We start from the raw sequence: 25,589 nt of genomic DNA, 5'->3' as shown, positions 1-25,589 counted from the left end.
TTTATTAATATTCCATGTTTTAGACATGCAAACAGTAAACGAAACAATCAGCGCCATAAAATTAACAGCTTTTTGTCCCTAGGACCTATTCTCTTTTTCACTAGGAACAAATTGGGTAAACACCATGTTTGGGTAGTCTAGCCCTATAATTATTTTAAACTCCTATTCAAACAAGGAACTTTATTCATTTGTTCAAAGTTAAATTTAATGTACTGAATGCCAAAAGGCCCAGCCCGTAATTATGAAACAGTTTAAAAGAGAGAAAAGTTCTAGCTTAGGCCTTCTGGATCATGAACTCGTATTTAAACAACCTCGATCTCACATTTTGTTACGAAGACTACGTTTCAATTCAATTTGACAATAAATCGAACAATAACTATAGGTAAAAACTAGTAATTTTTTGGCTGAAGTTTCGATAATCTTCAAAATTTTCTGCTCAAATTTATGGCCATATTTTCAACAAATTGTACTACCATCTTAGACATATAAGGGTCAATAGTCAGCAGACTCGCTACTTTGCACACAGGCATTTTGCATCTTTTCTGACTTCGTTACTGCGAGTATATTTTTTGCCCGTGATATAAAAAAGAGACAACAGGCGGTGGGAACTCAACTTTCAACTTCACTCTGAACATTGACAAGTTCAAAATGTGTGAATTTAATATATAAATAGCCCACGCAATTACTTGTGGTGGCAAACTTCCAAATTAACTTGTCTCAACATATTTTGACCAAGATTGTAAGTCAAAAGTCAAGTTGCTAAAAAACTACGTACATGCTGCAAGATTTTAACGGGAATGTGTCCATTGACGTTACTACTCGTATTACAAAAAACCAACCTCCACTTGCATCTTCCGGACGTACTGATGTAAGAAAAGATGCAAGGTGCAATGGGGACAAGGTTGCTTAAACTTAACCGTAAAAACAGCCAACCTAATTACAGTTGTTGGCGGTTGAGTTAATCCGTTCGCTTGGAACATATTTTGAGGAAGGAAAGGATTTCCTCAATTTATGCAACGGGGCAATAAGTTACCATTAATAGATGCAACCAGTATATTGCCTGCTACAAAGTCTTTGCGACCCAGCGTTAACTTCCCCCACCCTAAAATCATCCAAGGAGGGGAAAGGGGCGTGCAAGCAACAAACGTTTTCACCTTGTCTCTAGCCCATGTTTTTGACCAGCTAATGCAAATATACTAGCCGAAAGGCTTTTATTCTGATGTTTACACAAAATTGTTTACATAAATATACTATATACACTCCTTCGGAGAGCTTGTTACTTCTTGTTAGGGTTCACGACCTTCAAATATTTTTACATACGTAAAAGAGCGTTGAACAAAAACAAACTCAAAAGCATTGCCAGTTTAGCAAAATAAAAATAAAATGAATCAAGAAAGAGTGAAAGTTTTTCTCTTCTTACTCTTGATTTATGTTACAGAAGCAAAGATTGGTAAGTTGAGCGTATTATATAAAAAGGTCATTTTTTTTATAAGATCCGTACTTTTATATCGTGCTCTATGATTCTTTATAATCGACATTTTGAGTTTTAATTGTGAAAAAAATCGATAACATTACCAAAAAAATAACGTAGAGCATATTTTCAAAATACGAACGATTTGACTTTTACAAAGAAAGAAGTGGATTGAGGCCGAGCATTATTTTTATTCATTATTCACTAGCATTATTCGGAAAAAAGAATTGTTACAAAAAATGTGTGTAAACTAATTAAGAATTAGACAGGAAAGAAAAAGAAGATAGAAACATCTACATGTTTTTATTTCATAGGAAAATTAAGTCATGTAGATCTCTTCACAAAATTTTTATAATAAGCACCCTGAGAAAAAGGTACGGATTTGTAACACTTCCCTCTTTTTCCAGCGTATATGTTACCGTAATACTTTTGTAAATTTAATTTTGAGTAGTTTAGAATTGTATTTCCTCTTTTCAAAGGAAACGTCATAATATGACAATTCTGACAAATCGAAAGGAACTGACATAAAAGCAAATAGGAATTAGTCATATTATGACGACACGATTTAAGAGCATTTTTTTAAATTCCAGCTGAGCAAAGGCCAGTTTTGAAGTTTACCCCAGAGACAACTTATGGCTTCTTAGTTCAATTAATTCAGGATTGAGTTGCCATTTTTTGCCCGTAGTAAGGTATCCTGTTGATTAGAATCAAACTTAGATATTTTTTTGTTCGTCAATAGCTGAGCGTCAATTGCATCGTCAATGAATTTGGCCTTTCTTTCATCCTTAAACGAGAGTTATATTGACGTCATGCACTTAACGAAAAATCCATCACGGTAGTTTTCTTAGTTTAAATTTAGATATGGAAAAATCCTTTCTTATCGTCCCGATATTATTAAAAAAAGCCTTGGAATCGAGGTTGGGAAAAGTGATTTTTTATGGCGATAAGCCAATTATAATATTGAAAAGAAATCGTGCCAAGATCGCGGTTCTAATTATAAAAGCTGTCTCTTTATTGTGATTGGACGAAAAACTGCATGTTTTCGTTATATAAGGACATTTTTTACTGACAATTTATTTTCCAATTTAGTTACAATTTGTGAAAACGAGAGCGCGAAATCAGCGACATGTAACTCTGGCAAGCTTGCAATCAACGGAGCAAACTTTGGACGAAAAGATAGTGACGTATGCTCAGGAAATAAACAAACATGGTTTACTACTTGTAAAAACAACATCAAGGGGGTAGTACAAGCCAAATGTCAAGGGAAAAATACTTGCGAATTGCGTTATACAGACCTCCTTAAAAGTTTTAAAGATGAGTGTCCATTCGTGACAAATAAATATTTTGAAATCGATTATAGTTGCAACGGTAAGATTTATTAAACTTTTTGAAAGGCTGCGTTTGGTTTATATGGAATTGCATTTTTTTGGAGGAGATAATAATTCCACTCCCGTTTCTTGTCTAAGTTATATAAATCTGAATTATTTGGGACAAAATGCAACTCATTGTTAATTGATGAGGCTATTATCCGAAGGTGGAATGATGTCCTGGAACCACGCATTAATCATTTTTTGATTTTTATAAAATGAACAAAACCTTTCCCTCTTTTGTAGAACAAAGTTCTGCAGATTTTTCCCAAACGTTTATGAATTGTTTAAGGGATATTTTTATCGCACTCTTGTGTAACATTAAACCTTGATTTTCCAAAATTCTCGCATTAAAAGGTAAAAATAATAATATCTTTAAAATCAATTCTATTTTAAGATAGACGCTTTTAGATACGAAACCATGTCATGCCTGGAATTATCTTTTCCCGCTAAATAAAAGCCTTTATGTTCTTATACGATTTGTATTATAAAAAACTGTATTTGTAAAAATACTTTTTTCTATTTTTAGCTTCAATACCAATTACGAAAAATGGTAAGATAGTGAAAAATTTAACAAATTTTTAACTCTTATATTCTTCATATATATTTCGCCAATAGTCTTTATTAGCTTATTCGTCCATCTAAGCTCACTATATTGAGGTATGAATCTCCTTTAGAAGAATTTGCTTTAACATCCAATAACTCTGTTTTTATTCTGTGCAACTTTCACCCTATTCTAGACGTTCAATATTTTTTTTTGCGTTTTGTGGTATTTGGAATTTGGAACCTACTTCGTCTGTGGTTCCTTTCTTAGTGCTTTAAAGGCGGAAAAAACGCCTGGGTACAAGTTTGTTCTAAAAATACGTAAAAAATGACGTTAACCTCGTCCTCACAGTTTTGTGGTCCTTGATCATTATTTCAGGGCGGCCGCAATCAATTTCCAAAAAGACAAAGTGCCCTAGGAACGAAGTTGTCTTGACGTAAGTTTAGTTGTCATATTTATTTCTTTAGATTCGCCTAAACCGATATACAGCAAAGAAAACAAAAGTAATATCCATTTATAAATTTCACTACCAGCTTTTCTTGCGTCATGCTTACTCAGTTGATTAAAATCAACGCCTGTCAAGTTAACGCCCATTAAGTAACGCCCATTAAGTAATGCCAGACTCTACTGAATTTATGTTTCAAATTTTCACATCAAAGTTGCGTACATCTAGCATCTGAAACCTTTTGTTGGCCTTAGTTGAAATTTGCGACTTTGATCTCAAGAAAATGACGTGCGGTGACAGACAAAAAATTAGCGTTATGTCAGCATTTTGGGGAAGCGACACAGAGAATCCATGTCGAAGTTATTGGAATAAAAATTTGCCAAACAACAGAGTCTGTTCAAAAGAGAATATCTTCGAAGATCTACAAAGCTTCTGCAATGGAAAACAATCCTGTACAATATTTGCTCATTCATGGTGGATAGGGGAACCGTGTAAAGATATCTCGAAATACTTTAAAGCTACATATGATTGTATAGGTATGATACTTGCAAACTGGTCCAATTTTTTAATATTCTTTAACAAACAGCGCAAGTTTAATATCGGTTAAATTTTTGTTGTTTTTGGCTTTTCTTTTCTCTATTTGTTTCTATTTTTAGGACTTCTACCGCTATCTAAAAGTAAGTAATAGTCATAATATATATTTGTTATCCATCTTTGAGTGAGCTACAAAAGTTATCCATCTTTGAGTGAGCTACAAAAGTTATCCATCTTTGAGTGAGCTACAAAAGTTTAAATTAGCTTAGATGAAATGTTATCTACAGATCTTCTTGCTTACGTTTATTTGCATCAAACCCAGACATTTTCGTGAATTTTGTGAATTTGCACCTCAATCGCGAAATTAAAGTTCTACGAAAGAAGTTGTTGCCTATTCTTGAGATTTTTCTTATATTGGCTGATTCGCGAAATTACTTCTGCCAAAAAACGTAATTTTTCAGTGTGTTCAAACTTACGGAGATAACACCGTATAATTAGTTGCTACCTATAACCATGTATGCCCAAGTACGAAATGTGTGAAGTACTTCTCGATTTAAATGTCGCAAAATTATGTTGTTTTAGTACTTTTTGTCAGAATCTAAGAAAATGTGGAATGAGCTTGATAATTAGCGATATTGGGTAAAACACGCATTTTTACCATTGAGCAATCCCTAGTTTTTGTTCACGTGGCGTAGCTTTTAGGCTTGCCCCAAGTTTATCTCGCTGTGTTAATATAAAGCCAGATTTGCCAGATTTACCTGACAAAACTAACCATTAATTCCAGCAGGTTGGAAAAGGAAAACAAATCTTGCGTTGAAGCAAAAATTTCGTTCTGTACTTCTGAAAAAAAAAAGCATTTGCATATGTTCAGAATTGGTCTTTAGAGAGAATATTTTTTTGGTATTATAGTTGGTATAGGCCTTTTCCCCCCATTTAGAAACATTGAAAGAGCCTCTTACTACTTTGCTAATGTGTACGGGTGGCACCTTTCCTCATATCGTGAATGCAACATACGGAAGTGAGGAGTCGAAGTGCACAACAGATGCTGCTCCAGTGGTGCGGTATAAATGCAGAAACACTCCGATATGCCCAATTTATGCTGACGCTGGTTATTATGGAGATCCCTGTCCAAGAGGAACGATAAAATATTTATCTATTTTTTATTGGTGCGGAGAAAAAGGTACTCATTTTGTTTATTTCTTGTACGACGTATATTTAACCGTATCTTATCTTGTTTTCAACATTTTATCAATCTTAATTATTTCTCTTTTTTTTAATTTTCACTTTCTTTAGCCAAAGTCATGCGCCAGTGATTGAATGTCTTTTAAAACATTTGTAAAGAAAAAACACATTATTGCTCCTTAAATCTTCAATAACCACACTAACATTCTCGTCCCCAGAGCTCTTTAAGATAAATATAAATTTGATATTCCACAAGAATGAGCGTGCTATATTTGTTTATTATATGCCAAAAAACGTTTTTTTAAGATAGAAGAAATCAACAAGAAATGTTTTAAAGCGGTTCATTTTCTGTCTTCAGAAATAAAAAATGCCTTTTAAAATTCTCCCCCCAATCATTGTAGATTAATTCTAACCAATCAGTTTTAAGTTTGAAACAAACGTAATTAACGCTTGAACTGGAATGATTGATATCAACATAAAATTGAGTAACATGAATTATTTCGATAAGCGGCTTTGTGTTTCTCCAAGAAGAACATTTCTTTATGAAAGTTATTTTTATAGTATATAAGTACATAAGAAATGAAAAAAAATTTAATGGAATTTTAGAGGAGGTAAAACCAACTGTTTTCATCCCACCAGTACCAACTGCCGTCCCTGTGACTCCCAAACAAGGTAAGTCTGTGCATCGCCATCATTATAAAACCTGTTGTTTTGGTTTAAATTTGTTTTTAATTATCAACCTATATATTAGCCACCTGCGGCAAGTCGACCGCTATGCAGTCACGTGCTATCGGCGGAACAGATGCAAAACGTGGCGCCTGGCCATGGCAAGTAGCCGTATACACTTCATCTAACACCTTTGTGTGTGGTGGTTCGGTAATAAGTCCACTTTGGTTGGTGACGGCCGCACATTGTTTTGAAGATGACAAACAGTATTATTTTGTGATTGGAGACACAGACAGGTAACTCCAACAGAATTGCATAATTTTATTAGGTTCTCGAGAAAGCGCATTTTCTAGTCATATAAAATCTAAAAACATTGTATGCAAAAAAACATTTTTTCCATAGGGCAAGGTTCTGATTTTAGGCTCGCGCGCCATAAAAAAGATAGGACAAAAAGTAACCTAAGTAAAATATATAATAAGGAAATGATGTTAATACGCTAGCAACGTGACCATGTAACTCATGCTGTATTATTGGTTAACTTTTGCTGTTGGTTTTTTCTAACAGTAAGCCGTGTAATGGCCGCTTTTCGTTCGTTGTTATATTTATTCTATAATTTCTACCATGCAGTGCTTTAATATACAGAATAAAGAGTTTACTAAGAACATTAGAGAAGCGAAATCATTTCGAATGACTTACGTTTGTGTTTTGTTCCATGTAGATCTAAAATTGAAGGCAGTGAATTCAAGTTTACACCAGCCAGGATTATAAAACATCCGCAATATGGATCTTCAAATACAAGAAAGAATGATAATGATATAGCTTTGGTCAAACTTACCAAGCCAATTTTATTTGGGCCGTATATAGCCCCGGTGTGTTTACCAACGCAAGATGTTGAAGTTAATGCGGGCACGAAATGTTTTGTTACAGGTACGTTGTTACGTTTATAGCTTGTTTAGAATTCCTTTTTTTTTAAACTTATAAATGTGGGGGAAATGTTGCGTTTCTTGTATCAAAAGGCAGGTTCTGGATTTCACTTGCGTTTTTGCAAAATTGCAAGTAAGTGTGGGAGAACAGACAAAGTGGCATTTAAAAGCTCCACTCGGAAAAAGACAAAATCTGAGTATCGATTCGAAGTTCAACGTACATTTTTCAATGTCTCCTGATAATTTTAATTATTATTAATTTATATATATTAGTCTTCTTTGTTTATTTTATCTTTCCGTTACGGGTTTGTAATCTATACTTCGGTGATAAACAACATGTTTATTATTTTAGGCTGGGGACAAACATCTTTTGTTAAGCCTTCAGCTATTAAGTTGCAACAGGTTCAAATGACAACTGTTACTGCAGACAGTTGCAAACAAAAACTCGCTACAGCACCAGGTACAAGGTCGAACGAGATTACCCCTGAAATGTTATGTGCGGATGGAAATTATAATGAAACAGCATGCCACGGTGATAGTGGTGGGCCGTTTGTCTGCGAGAGAGGAGGATCATGGGTATTGCAAGGCATAGTTAGTTTTGGATCAACAAGGTAAATATAGGAATATATCATTCCGAATATACTTAGTAGTTATTCTCAATTTCCTATAACCTCTAAAAATTCTATGATTCCTAACGTGAGATATGCGAGGTGAGGTGGAAACTGATTTACGTGTGCCAATAAAAAAAGACAAAAATGTGTAAATGAAACAAACAAAAACAAGAAAGAAATACCCCTAGTTTTTATTCTTCCAACAAGTACAACTTGTCGCACATACGTTAGTCTTATATAACAATATATCACAAAAGATTTTATCGGTTGACAGTTCATGGAGGTATAACATTTTTTCTATACCACCATAGATAGTTTAGAAGAAATAAAGAACAATTCAGGATTTATCATTATATTATGTCATAAAAGTTCTTTGCTTAACACAATCAATTTCTGAGCATATTTTTTCTAGTACAAAAAAGGATGAAGGACACAGACCGTTCTTTAATCTAAGGGATTAAAATACTTTAATACCACACAAGCACTTCAAAACCGAAGGCTTGTTTGTTGTGAAAGAGATAATGTAAGGGAACTTTATGTGCAAATTAGCTTACTTTTCAACACGCCTAGACAAAGCAGGCTTTAGATATATGCTCGTTTTTAAGGAAAGGGTAAACTGTATGAGTTTCTGTGGCTATGCTTTGGTGTGGGACCTGCTTCACGAATATTTTTTTATTTCATTTTAAAGAACAGCTGATGGCGTCTCTCCTCTTTTCAACACACACATAAACACTGACATACGTGTCACAACCCACCTTCACGCATTGACATAATCCACAAACATTTATTGTTTAGATGCGCGGTGCAGGATATGTATCTTGTTCTGACAAAAGTGTCAAAATTTATCTCTTGGATTAATAGTGCAATGAAGAGTTATTAGACGTCTTTACACAGCGCTTAAAGTAAGGTAAGCATTGTATATAAACTCATTTTGTGTATCATGTCGTAGTCGAATCGACTTTTACATCAGTCGGTTAAGGCGATGAAAAAGATCAATAACGTTGTGGTTAAACTTAATTTTTGTTAAGGGAAAAACTGTTTGTGGATAGAAATTATTGAGGAATTTATTTTTTGCGACTTCAGACCTTGTTTGCAATATTAATTTCCACGAAATTGCAATTCTAAGAGAAAATCGCTAAAAAATATTATTTTTAAAGCTATTTACTCGCCAAAATATTGAAAGTTCTTGAAGATGACGAGTAAAACTATTTAATGTATTTTACTTGATATTTTGATATTTGATGCTATACTGTGACATACAATTTTATCTTTGCATCGTTTTCATGGAGTTTATAGCGTTCCAAAGTCAAACATACAATTCCATGTTTTTTGGGAGAGCTCAATGTTGCAATAATACACTCTGAAGTTTGTATAAAAAACCTTTGAAAATTGAGCAAAATAAATTATTTTTAGGCCTTCTAATTAATAAAGTAAGTTCCGCAAAATTTCTTCTTCCAAAAAAATTCTTCTCGTAAGGTAACACGAATGGTGTAAAACCTGTAATGAGAATACGTGGTGAAATAATGTATATTCAAATGTATTTTTCTTTATATCTTACAGGTAACCGTGCATTGCAATAATTACATATTGAAATTTCTTTCCATCATAGAGCTTTTAGGCGGAAATTGATGTGCTTGGAATGACAACGTCATAACAAAAACATTTTTATCAGCTTTATCTGTCAGCACACATATTACAACGTAGAAACCTATACACATGTATATAATTTTATATTTTATAAATTTCCTATCAGTAGAAAGATACATTTATATCTCGTTTCCTTTTTTTTTGTGTATTGAACACCTGAATTTAGAACACAAGAATTACCTCTCAAATCCACCTTCACATTCCACTAGCCCATAGTGGCCATTTCAGTCCTGAATTTTTTGGTTTAACCCTTGGGATGGAGGTTTAAAGTGTAATGGTTGTTTATGCGGATTTCACCGTGCTTTCTATTGCTTACTAATGTAGAATAATACGAAATAATTTTTTAAGATTTTCTTCATTTTACTCAGCTTAAATCTTGACTTTATCTTCCGATAAAAGCACAGTAAGTACGCCATAAACGTAAGACAAAACAATATATAATGAAATAAAAAGAAGAATATAACAAAGATAGAAAGAAAGGCTAAATAAAAACAAGAAGCAGATATGATTTGTGCGCTGCATATTTATAGACATATATATTAATTCGTAAATTTTATGATTGTTTCAAATTGTTTCATCTAAGATGGCGCATAGAATAGACTTGTTTTGTCGTCACCTTGAAATAAAGATGCCCGTTGCTTCTTTACAGTCGGCGCGTCTACGTCAAATAACTCACTCACGTCCAACTCGTGTAACGGCGTCGACAAAATTCGATGAATTTCTTCAGGATTTGCTGCATCAGTATTAAGATTTTTCTCGTGAAGGCTTTCATCTTCTTTCGATAAATTTTGAGATGATGCTTTCTCGTTTCGTGTAGGTTCTGGAGTAAAACTCTCATGAAAATTAGAGGTGAATAAATTAAATCGTTTTTCGAAAAGGTTTGGCTGTTCCGGATAATTAGCGTGTGATGGCATGCTTAGACTGCCTTGTAGAGAGTGTGGTCCATTTGAAGGACCCAAATTGTTTCTAAATCCTTCCCTTTCAAGGTCGAAATCACCTTGTGCCAATGATGAATCAGCATTTAGTGCTCTGTATACAACATCTTGCGAGTTCGGCATTAGGACCTCGTTTTTGCTTTCTTTTTTCGAGGCACTTCGGATTAAGCCTTTCAGTATACCGAAAGGTCCATTGATAGATAGATTTGACGACGCTCGTTTTTTGCTATTAACGTTTTCGTCATCACTACCGTCGTCGTCTTTAAAATACTTACTAAAGCGTCCTCGGTTTCTAGAGTTACTTACGTTTGGTTCTGAGCGCGCTCGTTGTATCGCGTCGAATTTGCCGTATCCTGCATTACTATAATGGCGATTTAAATTATATTGACTGACAGCATATTGGCGACGGTGACTTTTTAGGTTATTTCGTAATTCTTCTATGTCGATTTCTTCATAACTGTTTGGTTTATAGAAGGAGTCAGCTCTTGAATCTATGTAACTTAACTCTTTATTTCCATCTCTTACGATAGTATCTATTAGTTCGTCATCATCCTTGGCTACAGCTGCTTTTGTGTCAACAACTTTCTCGCCACGATTATTGAGCACCGTATTGTTGTCATCACTCTCACTGTCTGACGCTTTGTCTTCTCTGTGTTCGCTGTCTTCATTGTCACCTGAAGTGACATTATTTTTCGCATCTTTATCGTCAACATAATCATTCCTTTCGAACGTCATGTTTATTATGATATTGTTGTCATGGTCAATGTATTCATCTTTAAAATAACTAATCGAGGCATCATTTTTTCCCGCCGAAATGTCATTAATTGGTTCATTCTGTGGGTATCTTGTTGAAAAACTTTGGTCGCGGTTTAGCGTGTTTTTAAAACTAGAATGTCTGATCGAGTTGATTTTGTTTCTTTCTAAAGTGTCTCTCGAATATACTGGGTTCCTTTTCACGTAGGGATATTCTCTAGGTGTCCAAATACTAGGAAAGCTAGTCCCTGACTCTTCCTCGTTTGGATCTCTTCCGTCGGTATCTTTATTTCCATCATGTTCTTTCTGATGATCAACACCAACATCGCTTAAGTTATCGTTGTATACACTGACAGGGGGTGATTCCCAAGGGATTTTATGGGGGACCTCGCTGTATCTCCTCACTGTCTTCTTGCCCACTTTTGTTTCTCGACAGTAAACTATTTTCCAATAGCGATTGACGACCATGAATTCTTCCCAAAACTCTCTTGTAGTTTTTACTGCACAACACGAGAGAAATGATAAGATCAAGAACACAAGACAAAGTGATATCACTACAATACAGTATGCTTGCCAACATTGGTCGATTAACATCCATATTAAGAAACCAAGTAGAGCAACAAACCACAAAATAATAGATAGGGTTGAAAGGACGACTTTTTTGTTAGTGCTAGGTAGTTTGACCTAAATTAAAAGTTATTTGTTATCGAGGACTTCAGTTATACGCAGTCTGTAAAATTGAAAAAGGGTAGCAATTTTTAACCAAAAATAAAAAGTATAACATTGACTTAGTATTTGTTGCCAAATGTTCAAACCTAATAGTGCCCACAAAAACGTAGGTCTGCACTTTAAAAGTTATTTGTGGTTGGTTTTTTTTTGTTTTAATGCAATTCAAGATATGCAACACTTTATGACGTGTATAAATTACATGGCAACATTCACAATAACGACATTCTTAGTATTTTGTGAAGAACAGAAAAATTAAAAACATAAACAAAAAATTGTATAGGTTGTATAAGTGCCCAGGAGAGATCTATATTCTATAACATAAACCTTTTTAAAAAAATACTGCTAGTTTTAGATTTTTGTGTCAATCGTCAAAAAAGCTCGTTTACTATGACCATACATATACAGTGGTGTAGTCTGTGGGGGCAGGGTGGAGTGGGTAACATAATATCATACAACAAAAAGGTCCACTTAGACATGATAGCTTCATACGCAATTTATTGTTATAGATATTTTCATATATTTCTATGCAACTTTCAATTATTATAATTCATTTTTATCTGTATAGAGGGTTGAAATTAAAAAAAAAATTCTGTTCAGTTTGACCCAATCAAGGCTTCCTTAGTCATTTAATACGAAAAAAGATCCATAAAGCTTCCCCCAGCATTTGTGGCTACACCTTCGATATCATTATAAACACTTTTAAGGATGTCAAACTAACCTGTTTTAACGGTTTAAATCCATCAGAAATAATTCTTGTTCTTGTTAAACAGCTTTCGCAAACTCCATACTTGTGTTGTTTCAACCAATCACGAAAACAACTCCTATGTGCATACGTTAATCTCTCCTCACACAAACACACGATATAAATTGGTTCGTTGATTTTACTGTAGATTTGCTTGCAGTATTTACAGAATGGCGAATCCATAGTCAATCGCTAGCCACTGAAAAAGTGACATTTAAAATGTTAAATAGTTAAGAATTAAGGAAGTAAACAACATCATTTCTTGTCAACAGAAAGTAAATGCAAGCGAAACCTCGAGTCGAGTGTTTAGTTTCGTTCATTTACACTTTGGAAATTTATAGACAAAAAAAACATGAAGTTTGGGCGTCTAGGTGTATTGTGAAAACAAAATAGACTTCAGTCATAACGTATACTAAAATTGTGTCTTAAAATATCAGTTCCATGCAATTAATATTTCCTTTAATCCACAACTAATTAAAATTTAGCAGATAAAATATTTTGAAACACTTTAAAACTTTAGCATACGTACTTCACTCGTCTCAGTTTTCTTCTACCTCTTTTTCTCTCTGTCATTTATGACTTTGCATTTTATAAAACATCATCAGAATGAACTCGCAGGTTTATGCTATAATGCATAAAACATTTTTTTACTGATGTTATTAAAAAACTTCTAATAGGAGCTCTAATCTTCGTAATTAAAATTCATCATCACCGTTGTAATAACGCAGTCGATTTCCAATTGTCTTTTTTTTATTGATTTGCTAATTAAATAGTGGTCTCTTAACAGTCCGGAAATATGCAATGTTCTCAGTAGTTAGCCAGTCTTTTATTAGGTTATTCAGTGATTTGGCCCGTTAAAAAATTATGCTATAAGGTAGCAATGAAAAGTATGGACAGTATGAACTTCTCAGATTTCCAACTTACTGACTACACGTGCTTTCTAATGGGAACTTTGAGTTTTTATTTACCCTCAATTTTTAAAGTTGCTAAGAAGTTGCTAATATTAAAATTTTACAAGATTTGAGATTTATATTTGCTATTAAGACTTTTAACGAATTGTTTGGTAAGTTGCTTGTTAGAAAGTTTAGATTTAAGCCTGCATTGTCCTACTTAAACTTTTAGCCTGACCAGTCGCCTGATAGGTGCTTAAATTATGACTTAAATTTCAAAATGCATTAAAATGTGTAAACACCTAGACCTCTGTCTATTCGTACTGTTGCACGTAAAACTTACAAGTAAAGAAAACAAAAAGTTGAAGCCTAATTTAACCTTACTCATTTAAAAGCTTCACTCCACCTCTTGAAAAATAATTTGATTTCCAGGTGCAATAAACATTGAGTGATATCTTAAAAAGATATGTGATAAAAAGGGGATATATGATATAGCAGGTCGCGCACTAGATCATGCATGACGTTTTCATTTCACCTAATACTTATATCCACACCATGGGTAAATGTTTTCTTCGCATCAAAACATTCAATCTAAATTACTATAAAGCACAATTTTAGGTTTTTTTGTCAATACTGTAGCATCTATTCAATTAACATTGAATAATTACTTTTTCTTTAATATATAAATTCTTACAACAGCTGATAACATAGTAATCAGCAAACCATAGTAGTATGTACGCAGTAACCGTAGCAGTACAACATTCCTTTTTATAGGAAGATGACTCTTTGGTGCTTAATTGTAGGGGGTCTTTGCACTTTTTCGAATTTTTCATCCCTAAAATCATTTTATAATGACCCCCCCCCTTATTTTATTATCACCCCCCCCCCACCCCATATAATAAGTTTTTTGGATATCACAAAGCAGCATCTTTTCTTATAATCAAAACACAACTCTCTTTAGGAACAAATCTCAAGAACAAATACTATTTACAGGTAAAAAATCACAAATATCAACAAAATGTCAGCACAGTTTATTCCTTAAACATGTCAAAAGCATTATCTTTATTTTTAGTTGTTTCACTAGTGTTAGTTTATTTAAAGTTATTCGTTTTATCCCCCCTCCTTCCCCTCCATTTAACAGAAAATTTCGTAATACCCCCTGAGGTTATTATACTAGTATATAGTTGCAACTATGTGCCGCCCTTGTTTACCATGATACGGCAATTGCTCTTTCAAAGCTGATACATATGTCTATGATTTTCCAAAGAGATGATTAGCCCCAACACCAACCTTGACACCAGGGCTGGTTCTCTTTTTATAAAACCTGGGGTCGAGGTTGCACCAACACGCGAAGTGCACTATGAAAGGATACGCAGTGTGTTTTATCTGATCTGATCAGGTGTGCACATCCTACCTCCGCAAGCTTCTATGCTAGGTTTAAATCTGCAAGTTACATGCACATTCGATTTTGTTTTTTAGTGAATTTTTTCAAGAGCAGAAAACAGACTATAACTATTAGGATGCGGAAAGAATAACAAAATATTTCCAGTTAAGTTTTTTAAAGAATTATTTTGCACAGTATTATATACAGTGAAATATGGCTGAATTTCTTGCTACATTCTACCTCACTATAAATTAGATTATATTCATACTGTTTTGTATGCACAATTGATACTTTCAAAATGTGTAAAATGCAGTTTGTTAAGCATTTAAAATAAAATTTTATAAATATTTAATTAAAAAATCCCATCAAAAAATAAGATTTTAGGACAAAATAACACTTTGTTCAGGCACACGCGTAAAAAACAACATAAAAATATAAAAAAAATCAGGCCAGCGGTTACCATAATAGTAGACCTGCAGCTTTAATATTTTTAAATCAAATTTTATAGGTTAAAAAATTTAAAGGCATAATCTATATAATCTGCTAAACAAACTACTAAATCTGCAAAAACAAAATCTATTGATATATGCATCAATTCATGTTATGATGGCAAGTTTTTCTGCAACTTCAAGCCAAAAAACCTTGTGGTTTAATGGTTGTAACATACGAGAAGGACTTTTCTTTTAATCATTTTCAAGTACGTCCTTTATTTTTTCAGCTAGGATCTTCATCATTCATCAGATTTGTCCTTTTTTTGACTCTAAAAAATACATAATTGATCAAATAAGCAATCCAAAAATGAAGTTATAGTTCAAGGATTAACCAGTTACATGCGGGTAAAACAGACAAAAATCATTTGTCAACAACTACTATAATGGGTCTATTTAAAAATGTGTACGTACTATAAATCATCGATCTTATACTCCATTGTATGCTTTGCTTTCGACTTACTTATTTCTTGAATGTACAGATCACCCCTGTCCGAAAAATCACCTTAATGATTAATAATTATAACACGTTACTTGAAAAAAGGACAATATTGGTACCTACAACAGGTCTAAGGTATTAAAGTTGAAATAACCAGGCATTTTTTTGCAGAAAAGATACAGAAAAAAACTGCAATAATATTTTAAAACTTGTATATATGATATATAAGCCCTTCGAAGACCCCTTCCCCTTGTACACTTTGATACGCTTTTAGACTACCTCTCTGCCTCCTTTTTCTTTGAGCATGCTAGCTACATTACTTTTTGTAAACAAACCCATAAGCCTTCGTTGCTGCAAGCTAAATGGACATTTTTCATGGTGGGTGGGTGGTTTCGTGAAGAACGCCAGGGGCAGCTTTAGAATTTGTACAGAAAAATCTTGGTTATCATATAAAAGCTGCAAATAAAGATAATCACTTTTAAAAGAACAAAAATCTCCAAACATCATATAAAAGCTGCAAACGCCAATACGCACTTCTACACACAAAGAATGAGAATGTCCAAGTGGACTCAGTGAGTAAGTGCGTAACCGTGTTGCAGTTTATATTTTATTAAATTTTTTGTGTGTACATTTTCTGAAGTTTAGCCGAACGTTAATTGGACGTGTGGAAAAGTGGGAGTGCTCTCTCTTTCCCAAATCCAGACTTACACATTCTTTTTGTACAGCTGAAATTCAGGGGGCTACTTACAGGACTTTACAGAACTTCACTTAAAGAAAAACAATTAAAATACTGCAGCTACACAGATAACACTCGAGTCTCTAATACACTTTTTTTATGTAATTCAATTTATACATGCTGATGATTATTATACAGAGTGAAAATTATATTTTTAACATACACATTTGTTCATTCATAAGAATATGCTTTATAGAAATACCAGGCTGAGATTTCAAGTTAAATACAATAGGTCTATTGTTAAGAATAATAGAAAAATAAGATTGGTACTGACTGGCCAGTCTGGTTAGAATCTTACTCTTATTAAAAAAACGTGAAGTAGCTTAATAGTGTAATTTTTGCGGGGTCTAAGTTTATCGAATTTTGCAAACTCACAAAGCTTTAGTTAAAAACCTTTTCTTCGTTAAAAGTACGCACGAAATAATGTAAAAAGAACAAAAGGTTTCACTCTTCAATTACAATTGTTGCATTCGAGTTTTTCGAGATTTTTTTCGTGATGAAAATTCAAGAAAATCTACACCCCTGAATATCTTTCCTTTTTCACTTGCAAAAATTCATAACTTCGAAATATGTAAATTCATGTAACGTTATTAACGTTAATAACACACAAGTTTGATTTCGATTAGGCATAAGCCTAACTGCGTACAACAAATAAATGTGGTCTTCTCAATTAGATAGTGAACAAGCGAGCAACGAAATTTAAGCAACGTTAACCCTCGGCTAAAATCAAATTTTTTCTTATAAAAAAGAATGCAATTATAATTTACACGTAACTTTTTTAAAATTTTTATATTGGAAAGACAAACTCGCCTTCAGCGATCACTCTTTTCTGTTTTGTTCAGTTTTATTTGTTCTGAGATTAAATCGAATTGAAATTTCACGTGTGTTTATTCACAAGCATTTATTCAAGAAAAGCGAAAAAAAATTAGATATCAAAAGTTTCAAAACAAGAAATACAGACAGATTTATTTTATGTGTTATACAGCAAATCAATATAATAGTGATATAAAAATACTTCCAATCGTCAATAAAACTTCATTCGTTACGCGTTATTCTCAACATCTCTTATCACAAATTGCATTCCGATTACGTTTTCTAAACTTGTGTATTCCGTCAACTTTGACTGGCTTTTTCAATACTCTTTGTAGCGTCTTTAAGCTTTCCTACCAAATCCTATGACAGAACAAAACAACATAATGCTTTTCATACATAAAAAACTTGTTCTAGAATTTTCGACTGCAACTGTTTCAGCGATGCTTGGTAGTTTACTCGATCTAGCAACTGTTCAAATGGAGTGAGCTAGCTCGTTTCTCCGCGCTATATGATTGGACAAAAAGTTATATTTCTCTCACTGGAGATGGGTGGGAGTTTACTTGGTAACAGACTATAGTAATTATAACTAATACCAAGTAAAGTCATATATATACCTGCAACTGTTCAACAGAACACGAGAATTCTAAGCTGTCATGTTTACCAGGCTCCTGAAAAACACAATCATAACATATTCAAAAAGAAATTAAAAAAAGGAAGAGACGAATACTACTTTCGACCACTAACCTGTGTTTTTAGCGAAATTAAATAACTCGATTGGTTGATTTTTTCCAAATAGTTACTCTAAATAAACGAAACAGTTTACACGTGATTTTACACGTGTTTTTGTTTTGAGGAACACGTTTATAAGGAATGTTGTACAAGGCCACCCAGATTTTGAGGCAGGACACCCCTTTTTCACCCAGGGTTTAAAGAAACTTTAGGAACCAAAAATATATATATATAATATATTATTTTTTATATGATACAATGTAACATATTTTTTAATTTATAAATGGTAGTTCAAAAAATATTTTACAATACGGCAAAATGTAATAGTATGGACACATTTGATAGCTTTTTTATACGTATACATTCCTAATTAGATAAACACCTATTTTCTCTTAATTCAGGCAAAAAACATTTGTGACATGTTTAGAACTTTTTTTTTACCTGAAACCTCGGCAACCCTCGTCATCCTGAAAGTATTTCCTTTTAAAAGATCTTATCACTAAACTCTTTACAAAACCTAACAAACTACGATCATGGACAAAATTAATAAAACAAAGGCAGTTTTTTCGTCGCTTTTTAAACACGGACAAAAATGTAAAATGGGCACTATTATGCAGCCAGCAGGCAGAAAAGTCGCTACTTTTGTGCGCACGTAGATCAGGTAAACAGCCTGTGAAACTCGCTAGTAGCATTCTTTAGCGCGCTCTCACAATGAAATAATCCACGTCACGGGCCACGAAATTCGCGAATTTTGGAAAAAGTGGTCGCGCTGACGTCAGCAACAGTTAGCAAGTTTTAAGAGTAACAATTTTAACTATAGTCCAAGGGTCACTGTAGACATTGACAAGTGAATTTTGACAAATACAAAATGCGCGACTTAAATATATACAAAAACAACTAATGTGTTGATTTGTGTCGCCAAAGTCGAAATTAGCTGTGTTGTTTCATTATATTTCGTCCATGTTTGTAGTGAGAGTAAAATATCCTATTGCAATACAAACTTTTATTGAATAATCACTAATTGCCATAAAACTGACTGGCTTTACAAGTCAATCTATAGAGGATTATAAGTAAAAAAAAATAGTAAAATACCTTTATACAATAGTCGAGTCTCCAGTCTACATCAACAATGTGTGGATACGTGGAACCCAGTCTAAAGTGCAATATTATTTTTTCTATAGAATTTGGAAGTGAAAATGTTTTATGTAAATTACTTCCGAGAGAATTGCAGGAATAATTTAATTTCTGTAAGCATTCCTATTATTGATTTGATTTTCTAAAAATATTAAAAGTTTTATAAAGAGAAAAAATGGCAAACCTTGCAAGGGTTGTTTGGATGTCTTTCCTGTTTATCTGTTAAAAAACAACTGATTATTATTCGAATTAATAATTTTTTTAATAAAACAATTGTAATTTTTTACCTTGAGTAATTTTGTAAACAAATCCACTCTATCTGGTGTCCATTTACACTCTTCTAACAAAGCACTAAAATAAAACTTTTCTTGTTTTCTTGTATGATTATAGCCTGCACAGGGTGGCCACAGATTTTAAATTTTTTGATTTTAGGAGACTTCAAGTTTAAATTTTAAAAGGAAACACTAAAAAACGTAAAGCACCCTAGGAAATTTCATAAAAAAACAAACTGTACTTAAAAAAATCATGCATATGACCAAATAAACAATTTCAGCAGATTTTCAGTGGAAACAACACTTCGGGTGTGACAACCCTTTTTTCAGTGAAAGCTAAAAAGCATGAACCTTAAGCTCCCTGAACAAACAGAAAAATGTTTTAAAAATATAATAAAATTTTTCTTTTTTGTGTCTCAAGGAACTAAATACCTGACATCAGATTCATCTGTGTTTGTTTTGACTGATTCCACCAACAACGTTGCCAGACCATAAAAACATTCCTTTAACACAGGCCCATCAACACCTGGAAGCTTTTCTAAAAAAACATATTTACTTAGAGTATTTGTAAACATTTTTCTTATAACCACACAAACAATTTTAACCTACCCAACATACTTTCTTGAACCAAGGCGTTTTCTCCAGACAATATAATTTCAAATAAGCTTTCATTTAATATTTTAAATGATTGATCTGGGACTGTTATTGAATCAGCGACTAACTGAAGACCTTCTAATGCATTTATATTAATTTCCATTATATTGCTGATAAGCTGCACAGGTCAGTGGTTTGTTATCATTGATTATATCTTACAAACCAAAAACATGCACATATGAATCAGACTTCAAAAATTAGGTACACCACTAAGCATGCACCTAAGCTTTGCTTAACATGCTAAAATCAAATTTCTTTTTATTTGTGACCCTGTACCTTCTTTTGTCTTGTAATCATTGATAAATCAGATATAAACTTTGATCTAAATGTACGTATTTTGCATTTAAAAAGGGGCTGCAAGCAACAACATATCTATCATGTTTTAGTGCTGAATTTACGAAATTACTACATTAAAATTAACGTCAATAACATTTATATATAACGTCAATAGCATAATTTGAATTAGAGAAGCCATTGCAATGCACATAGAATTGTGAAGCGAAATAGAGATTGTGACATCAGTTATTTTTCCCCGTGGAAGTAAATAGGGACAACCTGGGACCAAGTTGGGTAAGTTTTCTGAACCTGGGTCCTCGAATCTGTTTTGAATAGATAGGGTTGATAGCATCAACAAAAAACCCTTAAACCACTAACTTGCAGCATTTTAAGCTCCATTTAATGAAGGCAATATACATACGAATTTCTAAAAATTTTTTTTGCATTTTGGTGGGTCTTTGGAGATGTCAGCCTTATAGACCAGTTACTTTGAATATTGTTAAGAATTAACTTAACCAATTTCTTGTTTGTTTTCTTTTGGATCAAACAATTAATGGTATGGAAAAATGTCATATATTTGGTAAAGCTGTTCTGCAAGAAACATTATCAAAATACTAGTCGATAAGACTCGTGGAAAAATCCACTTGAGGCAGGAGAATAATGGAAAAAATAGGTCGTTTTAGATGTTTTGCTGATGTCAGCAGTGCCTATAAAAATAATTTAGTGAAAATTAGTTTATTCCTTATCTTTAATGTGTAGAGATCGCTGATCAAAATAATGTATAGGATCATGTAATTTTGGTGAATGGTTAAAAAGATATATATAAGAATTTTTAAATTTTGCTGACGTCAGCAAATTCCTAAAAAACATTTTTAAGAAATTTATATACCCGTTGTCTTCGTATAGATCTTGAAACACTGATCAAGAAAATGTATAGGATGATGTCTCTTTAACTAATGGTTGCAGAGATATTAGAGTTTAAAGGTTTTTTGGATGCTGTCATTAGGCCACCCTCAAAAATATAATTGGTTAGCCTCCCCTGACCACTTTGAAAGGCGAAAGTTGAGTCATGGAGTCGGTAAATTTGTAAAAAATAAATCAAACAATCCACAAACAATCTTTGACACGCAACAAAACCACCATTTACCTTTTCAGCGGTTCTCCGAATTACGGTTGTTACTTCCGAATGTTATTTCGATAGGGGACTACGCTGTGCTATATTTTCCTGCTTCGCATTTATACGGCAATACAAGCGAAAACCATGGGAACAACATTGACTGACAAAAATCGAACTTGAAACGGAGGCTAAAAATGCAGCTGGCGTACATTTAAAACGAATAACAAAATATAGCTGCGAAATATAGTATTTTTGTAATTTTTCTGGAAATATTTTTAATCAACCGACCGACTGACTCACTTATCCAAATTGGTTCCAGGTGGTCCCTAGTTACCAACACGGTAAAGAACACCACCTTGTTTCCAAGTTATTTAGCCTCAACAAAGCTTTGGGTGCACTGTAAGAGCTTTATTAATTTAAATTAGGATATTGATGTTAAATTTGGGTTATAGATAACTTGCTATCTCGATAAACTTTTTTAAATTTTTTTTGGCAGGCAAAATAAAGCAATTTAATTGGTTAATAATTATTTTTTGAAGATCTGATTGGTTAACAAACTATTTACTTTCTGAAAAAAAATGTAAACAAAGCTAGCTAGCTATATAGCAACAAAGTCATCTATTCAACGATTCGGTTCAGATTTGTTGCTGCAGTGAGGATTGACATTTCGCAGGGTGAAAACAAACCTAGTTCATAGAGGGAAGAATACTAAAAAAATCCCACTAACAGGGCCCGAAAAAATTTTTCGAAGGCTCCTAACAACGAAAGGTAACCACAATAAAAATCTGTCTGGAAATGATGCTTAGCTAGCTATCTAGATTTTGCTCCAAAAAATTATCTTTGCTCAAACTTCCTAACTTTGTTCTTAAAACTCCAAAATGTGTCTAGCTCTGCACTCTCTTAACCTAAAATACAGAAACTTTTCACCTCCAAAAAAATTGATATGACGTCATCAAACCGAATTGCCAAATTGACGTTGCAACGTTGCTACCACACACCATTGTACGCTGGATCAAATGGGGAGCCTTAAACACTCTACAATGACTTTTGTATTAGTGGGGCTAGCCACATAAAAATAAATCACTTATACAATCACAACTTATGGATAGGTGAGGAGGATATGGGATGCACAAGTTTTTAAAGGAATATTAAAGCTCTAGCTAGCTAGCTATAAAAACTTTTTAACAATTGTTAACATATATATAATAAAGAGTTGGCTGTTACAGTATATAGCCAGGAGATGCATGCACTTCCTTGCCACTGTGCTTTGGACCTTGAAGAAAGTTACTTGTTTAGGCTTTAGTTATAGCTACAGTTTCGTTCTTAAACCACAGCAATGTCCAGCATCTTTTAGCCCGCTATGGGGCGCTATTTTAATCTTTACAATTTAGGATTTTACCGAAATAAAGGCTAAAATACACGGTAAGTTTAAACGGACCGTTTAAATGTAAGAAAAAAAAAACTTACAGTGTAAACAGCAAAGATGTACAACTTTTCTCGGTTTTATAAGTTTTTTTCAAAGTTGGACATGTTCAACTTTTGCTAAGTTTCTTCTATTGAAATTAACAGAATAAATAATGAGCTATTGTTAAACTAAAGATTTGGGCATATATTTTTGGTTTATAACCAGTAGTCCGCTTTTTTTCTTTTCAATAACTGCAATGAAAGATAAACGTGTTTTTAGAAAAACTTATACATTTAACTTAACGTGTAGACAGGTGTAGTACCTGCAACTGAACTTCTAAGTTTTTTATCTTACATTTAAACGGTCCGTTTAAACTTATCGTGTATTTTAGCCCTAACTTCGTATAGCGACATGTTTACTCCGTTATAGACGGAAATATTTAAATATCTCAAAGTCGCGAATCCCAGTAATGAAACAATGAATTGACAGGAGGTTGTTGGTGATGTTGCACAACCCGTATTTACTTTATATCTGTGTTTAAATAGGACATGTGACGCTTCGGTCGAATTTAGTAAATTGATAATGCTTCAAACGTGATGAAAACTATTTTTTAAAACAACCTGAGCGTTATTGTGAGGAGAAGGGGGGAGAAGGGGGGAGAAGGGGGAGAAGGGGGAGAAGGAGGGAGAAAGGGGGAGGGAGGATGTTTCACAATGTCTTTTCTTTGGTAAATGCTTGTTTTAATGTCATGATTTCTTGATAAATTTTATAAATTGGTCACCAAAAAATACCATTAAAAGGAAAAATTGACGGTTTAACTGGATGGCTAACCTCTTGTGTAAATTGACACAGACAAGTGGTGTCTGACACTTTTCTTGACATTTTGAAACTAGCGTGGGTGATTTGTCAACAATAACTTTTCTCAATAACTTCTTTAACGCAGGTCATATTAGTCAGCAATTAATACATCTTTTGTTAACAGAAGGACTCATATTCAAGTATGTTTGAAGCTGCTTTGATATAAATAGAACAGCTATCAAAGGTGATTGCTTAACTGTCAAAAGTTTTCATTTTGTAATTTAGTCTTTCCAAGTTTATTCAACTATTTCTGCTTAAGCGAGTTAAATACACGGGGGGGATTAGGTAAAGCAAAAATAACAACACTAGTTCAAAAAAGTCCTCCTACAAACGAGACTAACCTCTCGCTCTACTGATTTGCGACTCACGCCCCTTCTCACTTTACTCTCAAGAGTATGGGGATGATTTATAGAATCAAATCAAATTATTTTTTTAGTCTTCATAAGATATATAGCGTATCGCACAAAAGGATGTCGAACAAAAATAACGAATATTATGTCAGCCGACGAATTATGCTCTTTTATAATTTGCTGAAAAGTTATGGTAAAAATAAGAACTTGCGTAACGATTAAAATATAAGTTATGTACTCATAAGTAATTGTCAGCATCGTCTCCGTTCTGACAATCTCGGCACTCCAAGATTACCAGAAAGAGAAAAAAGCCCTGGGTACGAGGTGGGAGTATTTGTATACATAACTCAAGAAGGTCATTCCATGCAGAGTATTTAAAGCGTCCACCACAGATTCTTTGCGTAGACAAACATTTATTATACCAACTTCTAAAACCGCGTATTTTCATTTTGCGAAAATTGTACTTTAGACTCGCATGTGGGGGTAGGTTCGATAGAAATAACCTGAATATTTCAAAGCGCGAAACAAAATTTGCAAAAATTTGCATCTCTGCAGAAACACTTACCCTTTGAACTGGGTGAGAACTTTCACAAAATCATATGAGAGTATGGGTTAGAATCTGTAGGACATTGTAAAAAGAGTTTCCAAAGCACCCAACTGACCGACCGGTCGAAATATTTTTTATGATTTTAATGATTTTATTATGTTCTTACAAAACAGTTTATTTTGTAAGGTTAGGGAAGATCGACACAACAGCCAAAAATAAAAATCCGCAACAACATTTTTACACATGTTCATAACAAAAGCAAGCTGCAGCCTGGGAAAGATCTAATTCACCTACGTCTATTAATTCGATACAAAGCATATTTGCGTGCAAGAGGATTACGAAAACAATTTAAGCCGTGGTATTAATGTCAATATTGACATCCGACAAAAATAATATACCGTGTCGATTAGAAATTTGGTCGGCCAGAGCGTCATATTTAAAATTAGCGTAAACAAACATTACAAATTTTTGTTGTGAATCTTTCGCGAATTTCATGTCTTCTTCCGCGGCCGTAAAATTTCGCGAATTAAACATTTGGCAAAAACAATCAGAGAAAAATTGGGAGGCAGATGAAAGTCGTAATATATCATTGGAACAGTTAAATTGACATTCACGGGAATGCAGTACGAAATTTGCGAATTCACAAACATTTCCCAGTGCAGCACCTCAAAATAAAATTACCTAATTTTACAATATATGCTTATACCCAACCTCCAAAAAAAACTAAAACAAACCTCAAAACACGGTGTATTGAATATTTCTGGGAAAGAATTTAGTTGGTTACTTTCTTGGCCTTAAAATTCCCATGCCTACACCCGACATTGTGTAAGTTAGGCGATGTGTGAACGCACGCAAAAACATCGCATTTGTGTAAACAACTCTTGAAAATATTGTTGCGCTTCCTCTTCTCTGGATGCTTTTTGATGCTTCGTAAATATTTTTTACTTG

The 25,589-nt window shown here is 33.5% G+C and overlaps 3 protein-coding genes across 6 annotated transcripts; 1 reads left to right on the top strand and 2 right to left on the bottom strand.

Moving 5' to 3' along the window:
- The first annotated feature begins 1,310 nt into the window (after positions 1-1,310).
- Positions 1,311-9,523, top strand: LOC130621489 (complement C1s subcomponent-like). Of its 4 annotated transcripts, none has more exons than XM_057436781.1 (13): positions 1,311-1,450; positions 2,561-2,839; positions 3,368-3,391; positions 3,850-3,885; positions 4,082-4,363; positions 4,484-4,504; positions 5,299-5,541; positions 6,150-6,215; positions 6,295-6,505; positions 6,928-7,136; positions 7,485-7,743; positions 8,539-8,645; positions 9,353-9,523. In XM_057436781.1, exons 1-12 carry the CDS (start codon positions 1,384-1,386, stop codon positions 8,621-8,623), a joined length of 1,782 nt encoding a protein of 593 aa, XP_057292764.1. In that variant the 5' UTR covers positions 1,311-1,383; the 3' UTR covers positions 8,624-8,645; positions 9,353-9,523. The 4 variants fall into 4 exon arrangements, with proteins under 4 accessions (XP_057292764.1, XP_057292761.1, XP_057292763.1 ...); XM_057436778.1 differs by having other exon boundaries at positions 8,539-8,650; XM_057436780.1 differs by having other exon boundaries at positions 8,539-8,650; positions 9,304-9,523.
- Positions 9,522-13,254, bottom strand: LOC130621488 (uncharacterized). Its single transcript, XM_057436777.1, has 3 exons — positions 13,079-13,254; positions 12,526-12,748; positions 9,522-11,762 (listed from the first exon to the last, which is right to left on the bottom strand). The coding sequence occupies exons 2-3, from the start codon at positions 12,730-12,732 to the stop codon at positions 9,969-9,971; spliced, it is 2,001 nt and encodes a 666-aa protein (XP_057292760.1). The 5' UTR covers positions 12,733-12,748; positions 13,079-13,254; the 3' UTR covers positions 9,522-9,968.
- Positions 13,255-16,568: 3,314 nt separating this feature from the next.
- On the bottom strand, positions 16,569-20,602 carry LOC130622169 (COMM domain-containing protein 3-like). Its single transcript, XM_057437602.1, has 8 exons — positions 20,044-20,602; positions 19,867-19,972; positions 19,450-19,513; positions 19,347-19,381; positions 19,121-19,181; positions 18,044-18,100; positions 17,914-17,967; positions 16,569-17,659 (listed from the first exon to the last, which is right to left on the bottom strand). Exons 1-8 carry the CDS (start codon positions 20,189-20,191, stop codon positions 17,600-17,602), a joined length of 585 nt encoding a protein of 194 aa, XP_057293585.1. The 5' UTR covers positions 20,192-20,602; the 3' UTR covers positions 16,569-17,599.
- Positions 20,603-25,589: the final 4,987 nt, after the last annotated feature.

The sequence above is a fragment of the Hydractinia symbiolongicarpus genome, chromosome 12 (genome assembly GCF_029227915.1).
Source record: "Hydractinia symbiolongicarpus strain clone_291-10 chromosome 12, HSymV2.1, whole genome shotgun sequence".
In the NCBI taxonomy this organism is placed as follows: Eukaryota; Metazoa; Cnidaria; class Hydrozoa; order Anthoathecata; family Hydractiniidae; genus Hydractinia; species Hydractinia symbiolongicarpus.
This window is presented reverse-complemented; position numbering and strand designations above follow the sequence as displayed.